The following is an 18599-nucleotide window of genomic DNA, read 5'->3' as shown; positions in this document are numbered from 1 at the left end:
TTTTTTCAATCTTACATATGGTTAACAAAGTTAATACTATGCATTTGATATACTTTATCACAACTGAATTACTGACTAAGTAGGTGAAGTAACTCACACTTTTGTTTCGCTTTTGTATTTGTTTAATTGTTTAATTTTGCAAGATTGCATCTGTCTTATATCAATTATAAACATTAAAGAATTACATTGAACCTATTTATATCTTCTTCATTTAGTTTGAATTCATTAAAAAATTTTGAATGTGGCACTTATTTAATTTAAATATGCACATCAACATTTAACAAATCATTTGATTATTTTATATTCTATTTACTTAAATAACATCATATTTTTTAATTAGATTAGATCATATTTTTTAAATAAACGATTGCGACATAGCATGGGTTAAAATCTAGAGAGAGTGTGTGTATATATATATATATATATATATATATATATATTAAGATGACGTGTGGTTTACAAAAAATTGTATATTTAAGATTAAAATCACTTTTATTATCAAAATCCAAAAATATTTTTGATTAAAAATTTTGTTTTTATTGCAACTTCAATATTAAAAAGGATAAAAAAATTTTAAACTTTGTGATTAAAAAATTTGGATTTTACAAATCAAAATTTTTTTTTCTTATATGTGCATATTAAAAAAAATTGTGCATTTGAGATTCAATTATGTCTCAGTGATAATTAATATAATTCAATCCATTTATATCAACATGAACAATTTTATTAAATGAATTTAAACAAAAATGGAACCTCAATCCCCTTAATCTTAACTAAAATGTTAACCATTCAGTTAAAATTCTTTTGAAAGAAAATCTAGAATAAATTTCATCTATGATCATTGAACTTTGATCATAATTTCATCTATATCATTGAACTTTAATTTATCCTATTAAGATCACTAAAGTTTATTAAGTATATCAAATTGACAGAAAAATGATGTGGCGAACATATTAACATTACATCATTTGCCACATTTGCTAATTAAATATCTATAATCTAAAAATATATGTATTTTGATTTTTTTTCTCTCTCTAAGTTTTCACCCTCTCAATGCCCTCTCTCAAAAGAAAATCAAGCCACCCCCATATAATTGCTATTCGAAGACAGTGGTGACGCCAAGTCTGGATTGTTCTTGCTATTGGTGCAGCTGTTTGTTTGCTATCGTTTGTGATATGGTTGTCAATCTGTAAGGGCGTTGAGTGTACCCGTTCATGATTTCAAATCAATGCTACAATTGAAGTTTCTTGTTCTGGACCAGGGATAAAAAATCCTGTAAGAATTGGTTTAAGCAGAGAGGGAATGGTTGAAAGCAATATACCAATCTTTTTCGTGGGCTTGAATATGTCTTTAAGGTATGTGTTTCAAATTATACAAGCAGTGGCACTAGGTGTAGAGAGTTCTTTGTGTGTATACTTTCACTGTTTTACTGTGGGTGGCTTGATTTTCTTTCATGAGAGAGTAGCGAGAGAGTGGAAACCTATTAGGAGAAAAAAAAACTTCAAAATGATTTTTTTTTTTTCAGATTAAAAATATGTAATTAGTAGATGTGGCAAATGATGTGACATTGAAATGTTCCTCACTTCATTTTTTTATCAATTAATTTGGATAGAATCTGTCAAAGTGACTAAATCTATTATACTTACAAAATTTCAATGATCTTAATGGCATAAATTAAAATTTAGTAACATAAATGAGATTATGGTCAAAGTTTAGGGTCCATAAGTGAAATTTACTCAGAAAATCTACGCATGATGTGAACGGGTGCGGAGGGATATAAAAGATTCTGATATTGCTCGCTCTGATTCGAATGAAACAAGAGAATGGAGTAAAGTAAACCTTTTTTTCATCTTGTCACGCCAAAAAGAGATGCTGAGAAGAAAACCCACCAAAATCGAAGTCAAGCTCGAAGACAAACAAGAACTCGAAGATTCACGTAAACCGTCCCCTCCTCCTTCCACCGTCACTACCACCACCTCCTCCTCCCTTCTTCAACTCTTAGATCGCTCCCTCCCTAACCCCACCTCCAAGGTCCAACGCATCGGTCTCTCCCCCTAATGGAAGTCGAAGTGAAGATCCGCCTACAAGATGCCGCTGCCCACCGTCAACTAACCACCATCCTCTCTCCTTTCCTCTCCAAAACCCTCCACCAACAAAATCTCTTCTTCGACACACCAACAAGTACCCTTTCGTTGCAGCTTTCCGTTCTTCGTCTCCGCTTCCTCAACAACGACGCCCGCTGCATCATTTCCCTCAAATCCAAACCCACTCTGGTAGATGGTGTCAGCCGTGTGGAGGAAGACGAGGAGGAACTAGACCCATGCAACGCACGCGCTTGCGTGGAGGACCCGGCGAGGTTGGGGAAGATTGAATCGAGGATTTTGAAGAGAGTGAAAGAGGAATTTGGGGTTGGGGTTGGGGAAGAAATGGGGTTTGTTTGTTTAGGTGGGTTTGAAAATAAAAGAGAAGTTTTTGATTGGAAAAATTTGAAGCTTGAAGTAGATGAGACTAAGTATGAATTTGGTATTTGTTACGAGGTCGAATGTGAGAGTGGGGATCCCGATGGAGTTAAGAAATTGCTTGAAGAGTTCTTGAAGGAAAATGGGATTGGCTATTCTTACTCTAAGATGACAAAGTTTGCTGTTTTTAGGTCTGGGAAGCTGCCTTAGCAATGTGAGTTTGAGGTTAATTCCTTGGCTTGACGATTTCAAAAGTTGTTATTTGAAAGATGGTTTACATAAATTTTTTCTTTGTGTTTTATAATGTTGTTTGTTTGTTTGTTTATAGATTGTTTTAAATGGTTTTTGATGTGATTCTTGCCCCCATTAATGCTGGATGAGATTATAGCTGCTTGTTATTATGGGTTTTTGGTGATGCTAATTTGTTTGTTTTGCAGTTTAAAGTCTGTTGTGAATCTATTATATTGAGTGCTATATGTTTATTATGGTATGAATTATTGCCAGTTGCAACATATATCCGTGTTGTATAGTGTATAGATCACAAATACCGTATCATAACTAAACAGTGCTGAAATTGATAAATACAAATATACTTCATATGCTATCTCAATTCTTGAATTATGAGAACCGAACCCTTTGGGTTTTAGTGTGAAAAAGTGAACCCAAATGCTATATAAAAAATTATGAAGAGATTCTTGATTTATGTATTGATGAAGAGCATATTTTTATCAGTTGCTTTTGTATGTTGTAACTTGGAAGAAAAGTTCATTGTTGGTTCTTTGGTTGTTCCCAGTAGCCTTTATCTACAAACTCATTGTATGTCTTAAGCATCTTCCCTATCATAATCATCTGTAAGGGTTGCTGTTTGTTTAATTTGGTTTTGATTTATTTGTCTCTTGCAAACATATTTTATTAAGTTCTTAACTGATTGTTATATCCATTGTTCTTGTTACTTATATTACTAACATAACTTTTCAACTTTTATTTATTTTTTACGTGCTTCGTGCCTCATCAATCAGGTTTTTGCCACTTGTTTCTTCCGTATGGATTTTTTATTTTCATTAATCCACTTGGGGACCTAAGTCTGGTGAAATATGCTGTCAATATCTATCTGTAAAAATGTTAATATAAATCACATTGGTCAAACAGATAGTAATGTTGAGTTGCTGACTTGATTTACTTCTTTGAGTTTTAGAGTCCATTTATCCAATGCAAAGTTGCTCATTTGTTGTTTTAGGAGCCATAAGCTCATCCATAATGGGACTTGAAGAGCTGGCTTAAGTTCATCAACGTCTAAGCAGTAATGACTATGTAATCCATTTAGCTATCTCCTCCCCTGGCATTGGTCTCTCGTTCTATCCCTTTTTTTTTTTTTTGGGTCTTGCTAAGCCATCTTATTGAGTTTCTTTATTCAAACTGACCCGTTAGCCAGCAAAACAATCTGAGACCCTTGAACTGAGCTTCACCTATCCAGTTTCCTATGTTTATCCCAAGGCATGAAGGTACCGAGCGTGATGGTTCTGAGCATTCTTTCTCATTAGGAAACTATGCTGGAGACACCTGAGATGTGCTATTTTCTCTTAAGAGCTTTATCCTATTGAACCTGTGTGATTTCTCTCTTTTCTTTCTCTGTCTATATTTGCTGAGAGGACATGCTTTGTGGTTGATATTAAACTGTTAATTACATGACTGTTCATGATGAGAGCGATCTTGAATGGTTTTTATATTGGTAGTTAATTCTTCACTTAACTGCAAAGTCAGCACTAATTATTGTTGTGTGTGTGTGTCTATATATATATATATATATATATATATATATATTGCTTTATTTTTTTGACTCACTGATGTGATCTATTACTGTGCTATTTCCATTTATAGGTCGTCATGCACTATGATTATGATGTCAATCCATGTAACGAGACCATGCAAACAATGGTAGAGAAGCAAGGTTTATCATCTTCCTTTTGAAGAGAGCTAATAGCTTTTACCCTCTCAATGCACAATTCTGAGACCTTGTGTCATTAGCAATGAACATAATTATTATTGCAATTTAGTACTCTTTGACAGACAGTTTGAATAACTAATTTAACTAGTCTGGTCTCTGCCTCTGTGGGTATTCTAGATGAATTTCTGTTGATTGTGTTTACAATTTTGTCTATGATGTGGTATTTTTCTATCATCGTGCCAATTCAACCATCACCATTCCCAGATTTGTCTCCAACATTCCTCGGTCCCAAGCCCAAACTCCGAACACCCTGGAGCGGTGGTTTTAATGCAATTCAGAATTTCACAATCACCTATGGATGGAAGATGCCAATAAAAAAATGATCTATAGTTGTTCGGTTTGTGAAATTTTAAATTTTGGAGGAAAGTATGATATGTGGGAAAGTGCAATACACGGAATTTTTTTTTATTTTTAAGATATTTTATATTTAGATTCACTTTAAGATAAATTAACGTATATTAATTTTTATATAATTATTATAATTTTTTTAACATATATGACAATAATTTTTTTGTGTTATCAATAATAAATACAAAATATCATCAATTAAGTCATTTCAAAATATTAACCTTTTAAATGATTTTTTTATTTTTTTATAATTGATCAATTAAAACGTTTGTATACAAAAATATTTTAAATAATCTAGTTTTATAATATATAAATTATATCATTTAAGGTGTTTGTGATCTTTTATTAAAAAAAATAAAAAAATCATTTGAGGTTTTTTTGTTCAATAATTTTTTATAATGTCTTAATTTATCAATCATTTAAGGTGTACACAAACGGATTAATCTTTTATAATATATAAATTGAATCATTTAAGGCGTTTGTGTTCACAGTACTTTAAATCATCAGTAAAAGAATTTTCTTCAAGTTAAACTTTTTAATTGATCTACAATTAAGGTGTTTTTTCATGTTAAACATCTTAATTATAATACAAAAAAAAAATAAAAATTAAACTGACAAAAACCTATAATTAACTTTTAATCATTTTCTAGACATGTTTCATGAAAGTAACGGTTATGTGATAATATTTTATTCAGTTCAAATTTAAAAATAAGATAATTTTTTTTTGAAATTTTAAAATATCACAAAAAAAATAAAATTTTAATTTTGAAATTTGGATATTATTAAAAATATGATATTTTATAAATTATCTTGAATCAAACGTAAAAATTAGATACTCATCATCAAAATTTTGAGAGAAAATTTATAAATTCCTCCCAACGAATCACACTCTGAGAGTTATTTTCCTTGTGCCGAGTTCTGCTCAACCTCATTTGCACCTTTTACACAAAAAAAAAAAAAAAAACAAAGGAATTTATAAATTTGACCTTCTTTAACTACACTAACCAGGTAAGGCAGTGCTCTTTTGTGCCAAGGCTTGGAACAACACCTCCCCGTGTCAGATTTTCTGTTAAATTTAGCATTGTTGTTACGATTAAAAAGCAAGTTTGATTTGAAAAAAATACGTTTGCAAAAATTGTCATAAAAAAATTATGATTTAAGATTTTTGAATATTTGGCATTATTGTAAAAATTTGAAATATCTAAAGAGAAAATGATGTTGAAAAGAAAAAATAAGTTTTTTTTTGGTCAAAAGTAAATAATAAAGTAAATCTTTTGTCATTCTATTTCTAAACTATAAATTTTAAATAACAACTGCACCTTTATATTATCTTTTGTTGTTGGTTCGCTAAATAAATTATCTTTTGTTGTTGGTTCACTTTTAGTGGTCAAAAAAATACTTTTTAACTCAAATTATATTATATTTAGCATCTTTTTTGCATTCAAAAATTATTTTTTGAAATCCAAATGCAATGCTAAAGGTCTTAATCTTTAAGGTATGAAAACCTCAGGTTTACCTCAGTTTCTGGCTTTTTGGGAAAGCCAGGTCTCTGTGCAGGATCAGCTATTTCGCTCCAGTGCAGCGTTAATTGCTGACATAACTGAATAAAATTCAATTTCCACTTTCCGGTTAGTTGTTTCAACAAACCCTACCAGGTTAATACAAAATCCCAAGACATATTAAACAGTCCTAGTATTAGATGCAGGTAACAGTTACAAGTTCTGCAGAACAAATAGGAATCACAGTCAATCCACGATGGAATAATATGTATTATATGTTCATAAACTGTAACATGAGTACATGACAAATGCAAAAAAATAAGGTTCATTCAGAACAAAGGATTGTGAATCTTCTATTATGCAAACACACATGCTGAATTCTCCCTCCCTACTAGAAGTTCCTCACCCAGGGGAAAAAAAAAAGAAAAAATAGAAGATCTACAGGCCTATGATTAGTTTCACTTTCTCTTCTTAGAAGGTGGCTGAGGAACCTCATCTTCCTCATCTTCTTTGTCTTCCTCCTCCTCCTCATCTTCATCACCGTCATCTTCATCCCCATCATCATCCTCGCCGTCATCATCCTCTTCATCACTCCCTCCATCCCCATTGGCTTCAGGGTCATCCTCAGGATCATCTTCCTCACCTTCCTCAGCTGAGAAATCCTCATCACCTGCATCATCATCCTGATCATCTGCATTGTCATCATCTTCATCTTCATCTTCATCATCTTCCTCTGTATCACTGGCATCTTTGTTCTCTGTACCAGGATGTTCCATTTTGAAAAGTTTATCAAATGGAAACCTGAAATAGAAGTCAATCCCACCAAGCTGTCAGATTTCTTCTTACCAACCATTAATGATAAATTAAAAAGAAAAAGAAAAGGAATATACTACCTCTCATCCACTGCAGTCAAATTAAGTGATGCATTCATATCATTCAGCACTGATCCTGTCTGCAACAACAATCTTAAATCATTTTAAAAAGGATCCTAGGCAAAATACATACAACAAACAAATGAATGATGTAAGCTTCCCATAGACAACAGGCTTCTATGTGCATTTAACAATGTTACAAAGCAACAATAATAAGTTTCCCTCGTCAATTCAAGTCCACCATATGATGAAATATTAAAAATCTGAACATAATTAAGATCAGAGAAGCAAGTGGAAGGAAAGGTTGACTTAATTGCTGCAGATAATGAGGAACAACGATTATCCAACTCAATATAACGCTTATTTGCAAGCCAGGCTTTTTATAATACTGACATGTTAAAACCTCTTTCAAATATTAAAACAATTATATTCATCAAACAAAGATATACGGAGATGTTGCAAATTAAGTCAGCAATTAACCCTAATGCCACAGATCAAGACCCTAAAAAATCCTTAAATATCATTTTGGAGCCGTAAAAGCTAATAAGGCAAACTAGACCTACTTACAGCAACGAAAATTTTGATCCAGGGCCCCCAAATTCATAGTCCTGAAGACGATCTTACCCAATCAACTTGTTCTCTAATGTTAAAAATCCTCTGATAATTGGTATTTGGTAGTAAACATTGAAACTCAATATAAATGTCATTGTATTCGCACAAACGGTAACATAGAAAACGTTCCAAGCACTAGAAGGTGTGCAGAGGAATGTCCCATTCAAGGTCAGAAACCAATAAAAGTGGCGCAGAAGGGTTCTGGTATTTTGTGCTGAATCCAACTAAAAACCAAAAGGTGTAGGGCCTCCCAGGCAGCAAGTTAAAAGAGGAAAACTTATGACCCCCAACGGTCAGTCTGTCTACACAAATTCAATCGCCAAAAGCAAAGCTTGCCCTTAACAACAACAACAACCAATGTACAAATTCATAACAGCAAACCTAACAATTTTAACACCATAGCAGCTTACAATAACCTCAACCAAGTCAAGCGAAGGTCAACCACCAAAATTCAGGAAAAAAAAAAGGCATGAATAGCACAATACAAGCAGCAAAAACCTTGTAAACAAACAAATATAATTTTTCTGAGACAAAACCCAAAAAGCAGAACACAGCAAATGAAGCAAACAACACAACTTTCAAAATAAATAAAAAAAAAAGCCTTTACAACGAAGAAAGTAACTATACCAGCATGAGAAGGCAAGCAAGAGACTTTCCAGCAAGAACCAAAGTCTCAGCCACCAAAGCTTCCATTACAGAGCATACCCAGACGCTCTTTTCAAATGGGCTGAAACTACCTACCTCCATTGCTGCCTTAACTATGCTACGAAATGCACTTTCTATAGAAAAAAATACAAGCAGTTAGTAAAAAAATAGAACTTTGAAAAAAGAGTGAAGATAGAGAGAGAGAGAAGACCTGAGCAGAGTGGTTTATGGGTCTGGGTCCGGTTAGGGTAAACCCTAGGGCTTGGTCCGGATTAGGGTTTTTGGGTGCCAAAGTTGATATTACCAAGTTTGGTTTTTGTAACTTCCAAGAAAGATGAAAGGAGATTATTGGATGAAAAGAGGTAAATGGAGTGGAAAGAAGAGAAATTGACTTTTCTGGTGAGCGTATTTATACAGTATTTATAAGATTTTTTTGAACTTGACGCTTTGGATCCAGTGTCTGAATAATTTTAACGTCAAATTTGGGAAGAGAATCATGTGCTACTGGGACCACGAAAACATGGTGCACTTGTCCAATCAGGTGTGTGTGTGGTTCGAAGATTTGATTGGTGGAGCCTACTTTAATTAATGAGATTGGAAGTACAAAAATTTTTTTTTGAAATTGAAGATGACAGTTTTACCCGAATTTCAAATTCAAAGAGCTGAATGAAATAAAGTTATATATGAAATTTTAGGATAGGGACGCGAATTAGTATAATTTATATTTTTTATATTATGTATGGGTAAGAAATGGTCAATATAGCACATGTTTTGCACTTAGATTATATATTTAATAAATATTTTTATTTAATAATAATATTTTATTTTAATTAATTAAAATTATCTATTTTTACTTAAAATAGATATTTATAAAAAATTACATAAAAATATAAGATAAAAATTTAATAAAGAAAATTTATTTTTTATATTTTATAAAGTTATAGGTATAAAAATTATCTTTACTCATTAAATATTCATTTAGTATATTTAATGCATAAAATTATGAATAAAATATGATAAAATGATATACGAATGAGATTATATTAAATAATATGATTTTGTATTTAATATATACAAAGATTAAGATATGTTAAATTTATTTATTGGTTAAAATTATTTTTTTATCAATTTTTATATGATTTAAATTATTAATGTAATTTTTAAGAATATAATAAGACATATAAATTTAATTTTATGTATTAAAAATAATCATTTTTTATTTAGAAAGAATTAAATCATCTCATGTAAAATAGATGATTAATCTTTCTTATAATCCTATTTCACTTTTTATAAACAGATCAAAATGATATAAAGTAATTATTATTTTATCTAATATATCATCTTATGTATTAAACATAATTGTAAGATGGTAGATGATAACAAATTTAAATATTTATTAAATATGAATATAAAGACTAGTATAAAATAAAAATAATAAATGAAAAATGAAAAATCTTTATCTATCTATATCCTATCTATTAACATCTTTAGATATAGGAGCATGTCACATATAATTATTAAAATATAATTAATCAATCATAATTTAAAATTATGTGATAATTTTCGAAATTTTATATGAAATATATACATATAAATAATGAATCTCTATTTAATTTTTTTATTATAATTAAATAATTATATATTATAATAAAAAAAATTATAGGTGAAATAAGACGCAAAATGTATTCAATGTTTTTTTACACTCGTCAGCTCTAACGGAGGCAAAATAAAACCGGACCCCCTTAAATGGTCTAGAGTGGGCTTCGTGGACTGGACTAATCCAGCCCAAGTCAGCTTTTATAGTGGGCTTGATCTGGCCCAATTGTTAGCTTTGGGATTGTACTTCCTAAAGAGATCTGTAATTCAATATTGACTGCATCACGGGCTGGAATATTTTATTGAATATTGATTTGTTATTTAATATTTTAATTAAAGTATTAAAATATAATTATTTTTATTTTATTAATTAATTTAAATTAAACAAATTTAAACATGCGAGATTATCCGGGTCTTAGACAAATTTTAAAAAATGTCATTTGAATCAATTCAATTTATGAACATCTTTAATTGCACTAATATTTAAAATCAATCTAATGTGAATAGTTATATAAGCTAAAACTAAATATAGTGCAAGATGGATTTATGATATATATATATATATAGGCAATTATTATTATCATATAATAATACATCATTAATTATTCCAACATTTATGATACTAATAAATACAGCCAGCGCAATTAAAGTTGCTAAAAACAAAGTAAAAGGCCATGTACAATTATGTAAATAGGTAAATTTGAAGGGGGTAATGTGAAAATATTGAAAAATACAATGAGCAATGGATAAAATAAATTTTATATTGCCTGAAACAGGAACAGCCTGCCCTACGCCCTATCAAAATCAAGTTAATTCCTACGGATTATCGTTTAGGCTAACTGGCTTTGGCTTCGGCCTTCATCAGTCAACACGGCACGGACGCCAAAGCGCGACGACCCCCCCAAACACTGCCGTCTCGCCTCTCTTTCCGCGAAAACCCTAAACGACCCCATACATTTCCATTTAAAAATAAAAGCTATAAAACAAAGTTATTGAAAAAAAAAGTCAACCCAGATCATTGAAAAGGAAAAAAAATTGTTTTCTTTTGTTGTTGGGGTTTTCAGAGATGTCGTCGGAGATCGAGGTGGTGGAAGAGATTCAACCCTTGAAGCAATCGGGTGGTGGTGGTATTGTAGCGAATGGAAATGGAAATTATGGAGGGAATAATGGGATCGTTGGTGGGGTTGCTGATGATGAGAGCTTGAGGAACGATGTCTACACCGCTGCTGCTTATGGGGATTTGGAGAAGCTCCATAGGTTGGTTGAGTCCGAGGGTTGCTCTGTTTCTGAGCCCGATAGCCTTGGTTACCATGCCCTCCAGTGGGCTGCTTTGAATAATAGAACCGCCGCTGCTCAGTACATCATCGAGGTTTTTATCCTTTTTTTTTTCCCTTTTGTTGTTGTTTTGATGGATTTGCTGAATTGGCTTTATTGTTAGAGTTGGAAATTTTCTTTTTGAAATTTTCAGTTGAAGTTTATTGGATTTATTGAACTGGGTTTATTTAGTATCTTGTTTATGGAATTTGTTTTCTTTAAAAGGTCTATTAAATTGGGTTTTAATGGGTTTACTGAACTAGATTTTGGGATTACATGCTTTTGAGTTTTGGAAATTATTTTGGAGTTGTTTGAATTTGAGGTTTTAGTTGTGTCATGGTAGTTTTCATTGGATTAAATTCAGTTTAACTGAAGTTTTTGGTTTGCCTTAATTTGCAGCATGGTGGAGATTTAAATGCGACAGATCACACCGGGCAGACCGCCTTGCACTGGTGTGCTGTCCGGGGTGCAATACAAGTTGCTGAGCTTTTACTTCAAGAGGGTGCTAGGGTGGATGCTGCTGACATCTATGGCTACCAGGTTAGTTTTTCTTCATTGTGGTGCCTTGTCTAATATTCTTTCTTATTCAAAAAATTAGTATGGTTTCCCTCAAAATGGATTGTGACAGGAGAGTGATCACTTGATCTGTGATGTAAATTAATGTTTAAGCAAGGCTAGCTGTTTTAGAAATTCTCCTCTGCTTGAGGTTGGTTTATATCTGCATAGGCATCGTGTATATATATATTTTTGGGAGCATTAAAAGTCAGCAATATAGGGTTTTGATAAACTAGGTAGATCATATTGATTTTTTGAGGCTTAAATAAGATATATTTTTGCTAACATTTAAGGCTGTTATATAGCTGGAGATCAAATTCATTCCCATTACTCCTACTTGTCTAGAAAGTAGGAACTCAAAGACAGCTTGAAAGCATAGCATTTCATGCTATACTATCTTGTTGACTCTGGCTTGCTAACATGCTAAGATCCCCCTTATATTTTCCCTTCCCTTCCCTTCCCTTGTCTTTTATTTTTTCTTTTTGTAATTTTTTCTCATTCTGTTATCTTCACAATCAGATGCAATTTTATGCAGTTTTTCTTTGCTGCTATTGCTGATACATTTATTATTATTTTTTTAGAGATGTTATTTGTCTAGAAGTCTAGAACACGAGGGTTGGTTTCTATTACTTAATTTAATTCTCAAACTTTATGCTTATGATTTGTGTTTTACAATTTAATTGTGGGATAATAATTGAATTGATGTATTTCTTGCTCTTATTTCCACCTCCAGATGGATGCTTACTTATTAACTGTAATTTGATGCAGACAACACATGTTGCTGCTCAATATGGTCAGACTGCTTTTCTCTATCACATTGTTTCAAAATGGAATGCTGACCCTGATATTCCTGATAATGACGGCCGAAGCCCTTTGCACTGGTACATGAGGAGTTCTACATACACCTTACTCTTATTCGCTTGAATGTTCTTAACATAAGGAACTGTGATGGTGTTGATTTCTTTGTATCTAAATATCTGCATTTTTTTGGCTTGATTATTTTCCTTCTATAGTATTAGCAATGCTTTGTTATCTTCCATCAATTTCTTTGCTACCTCAAATTTCATTTTAACTAACTGAGGAACTTACTTGTTGTGATGAAAAAATTATTATCCATTTTCTGGTGAGCAAGACTACTTTTAAACACCCAGAATATTTTAATTATAAAACAGTTTTCATTCATGATTTTTTTATGCCTAGTCATGATAGTAATAGGCTCCTGCAAAGTGCTTGACCTTTGTGAATCTGGATTTACAATTTTATGATCAGAATTTAACCAACTTGTGTAATTTTTATCATAGTTGTTTTCATTCTGAAAATGTCAAAGAGTTCTTCGATTTGTGATCTATTTTCCTTTTTTGAAATCTCTCATTGAGTTAATGCTTTAAATTTAACAAGTTTACTTGCATATTTTGACTACTTCATTTCGTTTTCCTACAAATTGCTTGTTTGTTTAATGAAGTTTATATCAGGTGTGTAATTTTTATTCTAACTTTTTTTTTTTTGTTTCAATATGGACAACACTAGGGCTGCTTATAAAGGTTTCGCTGATTGTATACGTCTTCTTTTATTTCTCGATGCATATAGAGTGCGTCAGGACAAAGAGGGTAATTTTCTGATTCTCAGATTTAAAGTGCCATTTCTAGGGAATTTCTTCTGGTTAATCTAGTATAAACAATTTCTTGTAAAAATTTGATTGCATGCATAATTTTTCTCTGTTAACCATGTTTTATCTTTACATCAGGTTGCACTCCTCTCCATTGGGCGGCTATTAAGGGTAATCTAGAAGCTTGCACAGTTTTAGTCCAGGCTGGCAAAAAGGAGGACTTGATGATCACCGATAATACTGGCTTTACACCTGCACGGCTTGCTTCTGATAAAAATCACAGACAAGTTGCTTTTTTCCTTGTAGGTGCCTTAACATATTAACTTGGATAAAGATTATTCTGTGACAAATAGTTATATATTTATCTGTTTTTGCTTTACACAGTTCAAGCTATTTATTGTTAGTGATGACTGATGAATGCCTTGGGCTGAACGAAAGATGATTCTTGCTTCCTCTTCTGCCCACATAAAGAATGTCTGGTTAATTACTGATAAAAATACAAATGAAAAGTACTTATAAACATTACATAAGGGTCCAAAATGTTTTTTTTATTCATTTTAATTTTTTGGTAACATCCTGAAGTGGTCAATGCAATATACATGTGCAAACTCAAAAATTTTTTTCCCTATGGTTATACTGCATTCAGGTTTATAAAGCTGATATTTCTCTCATTGCTAGTATTTTTGTCGTTGGATAGCCCAATCTTTTACCTTTCCTTGTATAGGTGCAACTTGAATCCACATTTGAAAATTTTGTGACTTTGCGGTGTGAAATAGTTAGGAATTAAGATGTAATTATAATTGATTTTCAATGGTCTTGTTTGTTGTCTCATAAAAAGCTGTAAAATTTCCCTATAAGTGGCTTAATTTGTCTCCTTGCTGTTCTCTTTTAATTGTTATCATGATATGCTTACGAAATCAACTGAATTTTAGCATGCTACCTATTAATGTTCCTTATACTCCTGATTCTGCAGGGAAATGCGAGAAGGTTGCTTGAAAAACGATGTGATGGGAACAGCCGTCTTGGAAGACTTTCAAAGTTAGGACTTGCACCAATCCTTTGGTGCATTATCTTGTTACTACTGTTGACCTATATGCAATCTGTCATAATAGGTGCATCTCTTTATCTCTTCATGAAAGTTAATTTTGCCATACCATCAAGACAGTTCCTATCTTGGTCTTTTGGTCATCTATTTATTTGTGGCTTTGGACATTGGCTGCAGCATCAAATCTGCCAAAGTTGACAGCCGGGTTTGGCCTTCTGGCATGGTTAGGTGTTTTCCTAGCATCTGCTGGTTTGGTTCTGTTTTATAGGTGTAGCAGGTATATTCTTTGATGTGGACTTTTTTTTTTTTTTCAAAGTCTGTTAGGTCATTGTGTCACTGAGTACATTTGTTTTGGGTCTAGCTGTCTGTTTGTAAGTTCATTAGTCCCATTTTTCCCCTTGGGAGATTTCAGACTATAGCAGCAATCATTGCAGATAATTGTTTGTGGAATCATTGTGTGGTTGATTAATTTCCTTTTTTAGTTTCCAGAAACAATTTTCAGGACAGAATACATGGTCTTTGGGACCTTTAATGTTTGATTTTTCATGCAATTAGTTTCAAGTTTCTAGCAATTAGATTGTTGATGTTTTCTTACAAGGGCAGTGTCTATGAATCTATAAGATAATACAAGACACGTTAATAAAATTGAAGTGCATTTTGTCATTCTTTTTCCAGATTTAGTCTGATAGTTCTCTGTAAGAGAAGTTGGGCTGGGTGTATATCATGCCTAGCTGTGCTCTAGGCAGTACCTCTACTTTTATTGCTTGCATTTGCTAGTGATCAGACTCATTGAAGGAGTGTACTTATATAGTTTTTCATTTTAAATTTCTTTGCAGCAAGGATCCCGGTTATATCAGGATGAATGTCCATGATCCTCAAAATATGAAAGATGATGTGCGTTCTATTTTCCCTTATAAAGCCTAACTAGTATTTGTTTGATTTGTTAATCTTTTGTCTTCCAGAAATTTAGTGGTTGTCAATCCCATATATTTTGCTTCTTCAAGTCATGTATATATCTTTTAAATGAACTTCTCACCATTAACATATTTATCTTGTATGTTTTGCTAGGAACCCTTATTGAAGATTGAGATAAATAATCCTGCTTTGCTAGCCGGAAATTGGTCTCAGCTCTGTGCAACATGCAAGGTGCCTTTTAATTTAGCCTTTATTGCCTATATGTTACTCACTTGATAATGTCCTTTTATTCTGATTGATTTGCTATGTTTTTATTACATCATCAGATTGTCAGACCTCTTCGTGCAAAACACTGCTCCACTTGTGATCGTTGTGTTGAACAATTTGACCATCATTGTCCTTGGGTATCAAATTGTGTTGGCAAGGTGCGTTGTTGCTGATGAGATAACCTTTTTTTTTTTTTTCCCTCTCTTACTTTTTTTTCCCCCTGTTTTTATTTTAATGTTTCATTTGTTGCATGTCTAACATCCTGTACTTAATTAGACAATCAAAATAAGTCAGGGACTTGAATGCTCTTATGCATAACTTTGCTCTTAAAAAAGTTAAACAAATCTGGGCGATGTGTCATGCTGGTTTGTTACAATTATGTTGATAGGTCAATTTCAAGAATAGTTAATTATTTGATGTAATTCTTGCAGATATCTGTTGGTTAATTTCGTTAAGGTATCTTGTGATGCAGAAAAACAAATGGGATTTTTTTCTTTTCCTTGTTTTGGAAGTTTCAGCGATGTTGATTACTGGTGGAGTTACTATTACAAGTATGTCTTTTAATCAATTCCAAGTTCAAACTATTTTCTGAAGTTAGCTTGGCAAGTTTTTTTTCACCTTGAAAGTCCTAGAAATGTTTATCTGTTGTATACAGGAATCTTGACAGATCCAATGGCTCCATCTTCATTTTTACCATGGATGAAACATGCTGGTGCTCACCATATTGGTGCTATATCCTTTTTGATTGTGGATTTTTTCCTCTTCTTTGGTGTGGCAGCATTAACTGTTGTACAGGCTTCTCAGGTATGCATTGAGATTTTGTGATCTGTAGTTATTTTTTATTTTTTTGGAATTACTTTTTACAGTTGTGACCTGGTTCACAACAGAAAAAAATGTGGGCTTCACCGTTGCTCTTACTTTTAGGTTTAGTGCAGTGCACTGTTGAGGTTTTGGGGTAAAGTTGTCATCCTAATACTAGATTAGGTCTGGTGGCATCATAAATGCAAGTTTCAGCTACTTCAATGTATTTCTTGAGCTAACTGTCATAGGAATTTATTAGTGATTATGGATTGAGTGAATGTGTCCTTTCCAGTATTCTCAGTCTAAGGCATTGTTTAAAATGAGCTTCCACCTTCTTCATGCCAAGTAAATTCTCATTTCACAGCCACAACATATCATAGCTATTAACATTAAGGCATATCTCACACAAGCGTTAAATCATCTCAAACCAACCATCTTCAATTCATATAGCCTTGTACATTCTAGTTTCCCTGCCAAACCATTTATTTGTACTTTATCTTGACTTTGTCTTTAACACGTTTGTGCAGCTTTCGTTGCACGTTTATGTGGCTTTCTCATGCCACCACAACCTTTTATCTTCTTTCGGGCATAATTTTCATGTCGTTTGTGGCAAGTGATGTGGTGCTTACATTTTTGGTCGTAGATAATGTTGCATATCTAACTCATTTGTTGGAAGATGAATGATATTGGAAACTTGAGCAAGTACTCAGTTTGTTCTCTTTTTTTAGGGTACTTATTTTATTTGTTTCTTGCTACAGATATCTCGCAACATAACAACAAATGAAATGGCTAATGTCATGCGCTATAGCTACCTCAGGGGTGCTGGTGGTCGATTTAGAAACCCATATGATCATGGATGCAGGAAGAACTGCTCAGATTTCCTGATCAATGGCTACAATGAAGACGTGCAGGCTAGTGAAGAGCCGGCACATTCTGAAGGAATTGGGATGGTTCAAATGCCGAGGGATTCAAACTTGCAAAATGGTAATGTGCATACTCCGGGAAATGGAAATGGGCATATTGCTATAAATGTGCATTCTAGCAATGCCAACGCGCATCATGGCCACGTCCATTCTTCCCACTGCAGCCATGGTAACCATAGCAAGTCAAACACTGAGCGCGTTCCTTTGGGTTTGGGTCTTGGCCTTGGACGGAGTAGTGTCCGTGCTGTGGTGGCCTCGTGATATTCATCATATCCGGTATAAGTTGAAACTGGTGTGCATTATATGTATTATAAACATACATCCGATTTCAGCTTTTGTTGGTCTATTGGACACTCTTTTTTGTTCTGAGGTTACAGGTTTTCCAATCCTTCCAAATTGCCTCATTTCGTGAAGCTTTTAGCATCTGTTAGATTTCACTTGGCTTGAAACTCGTAAATAGTTTCCGTGGATAACAAGAACTAAAACAATGGTTTCTTGGAAAAAGGAGCATTATTAGGAGACCTCTTTGAACCAAACATCAACAAAATGGTTAGGTTACTTGACTATTGTGGGCAGATTAATTGAGTATAACGATGAGATGTGTTCCAGATGGGCGGCAATTGGCAGAAAGGGACATTGCCATCAAAATCATCCAAGCTCATTTCTTGCAAATATCTGTACTATTACGTACTTTTCTGTCTGCCAACGCGAGTATTTCTCCAACCATTACCTACGATTGTCATTTGGTACGGGTTGGTGGGTTTTTAAGATAACTTTTTCTTTAGTGGTCTGAGCAGAAACATAAATTTTTATGGCCTTTTGGGTGTTGCACACGGCACTTGAAAAACTTGAATTGGTAGGTAAACTCAGGCTTCAATGTTAGGTGCAATTATATCCCCCAGTTACTACTCTTACTATCTTCCTAATAATAACCCAGTATTTCAACATTAATGTTTGAAATTATACATTACAATAAAACAATTATTTAAATTAGAGTTAACAGTACTCGTAATTCTTAAGTTTTGAATCAAATTTTATTTTAATTTTTAATTTTTAAAAAATTTTAATTAAATTTTTAATTGTTCAAAATTATTTTAATTTGATCATTAAACAATTTAAATTGACGATAAATGTTAA

General features: G+C 32.7%; 3 protein-coding genes across 4 annotated transcripts; 2 read left to right on the top strand and 1 right to left on the bottom strand.

Annotated features, from left to right (window-relative positions):
• Positions 1 to 1701: 1701 nt before the first annotated feature.
• On the top strand, positions 1702 to 4586 carry LOC111299017 (triphosphate tunnel metalloenzyme 3-like). 2 transcript variants are annotated; one of them, XM_022893872.2, is made up of 2 exons: positions 1702 to 2673; positions 4338 to 4586. In XM_022893872.2, the coding sequence occupies exon 1, from the start codon at positions 2058 to 2060 to the stop codon at positions 2667 to 2669; it is 612 nt and encodes a 203-aa protein (XP_022749607.2). In that variant the 5' UTR covers positions 1702 to 2057; the 3' UTR covers positions 2670 to 2673; positions 4338 to 4586. The 2 variants fall into 2 exon arrangements, with proteins under 2 accessions (XP_022749607.2, XP_022749608.2); XM_022893873.2 differs by having other exon boundaries at positions 1809 to 2684.
• Positions 4587 to 6551: 1965 nt separating this feature from the next.
• On the bottom strand, positions 6552 to 8836 carry LOC111300294 (uncharacterized). Its single transcript, XM_022895929.2, has 4 exons — positions 8652 to 8836; positions 8423 to 8574; positions 7205 to 7263; positions 6552 to 7112 (listed from the first exon to the last, which is right to left on the bottom strand). The coding sequence occupies exons 2-4, from the start codon at positions 8540 to 8542 to the stop codon at positions 6770 to 6772; spliced, it is 522 nt and encodes a 173-aa protein (XP_022751664.2). The 5' UTR covers positions 8543 to 8574; positions 8652 to 8836; the 3' UTR covers positions 6552 to 6769.
• A 2032-nt stretch (positions 8837 to 10868) lies between these two features.
• TIP1 (Ankyrin repeat family protein with DHHC zinc finger domain-containing protein) lies at positions 10869 to 17850 on the top strand. Its single transcript, XM_022893869.2, has 13 exons — positions 10869 to 11405; positions 11750 to 11890; positions 12674 to 12786; positions 13433 to 13512; positions 13650 to 13813; positions 14485 to 14623; positions 14734 to 14833; positions 15393 to 15450; positions 15625 to 15702; positions 15798 to 15896; positions 16211 to 16289; positions 16394 to 16542; positions 17298 to 17850. Exons 1-13 carry the CDS (start codon positions 11103 to 11105, stop codon positions 17721 to 17723), a joined length of 1929 nt encoding a protein of 642 aa, XP_022749604.2. The 5' UTR covers positions 10869 to 11102; the 3' UTR covers positions 17724 to 17850.
• The last annotated feature ends 749 nt before the right edge of the window (positions 17851 to 18599 follow it).

The sequence above is a fragment of the Durio zibethinus genome, chromosome 18, assembly GCF_047325235.1.
Source record: "Durio zibethinus cultivar Kanyao isolate XHJ-2024 chromosome 18, ASM4732523v1, whole genome shotgun sequence".
In the NCBI taxonomy this organism is placed as follows: domain Eukaryota; kingdom Viridiplantae; phylum Streptophyta; class Magnoliopsida; order Malvales; family Malvaceae; genus Durio; species Durio zibethinus.
This window is presented reverse-complemented; position numbering and strand designations above follow the sequence as displayed.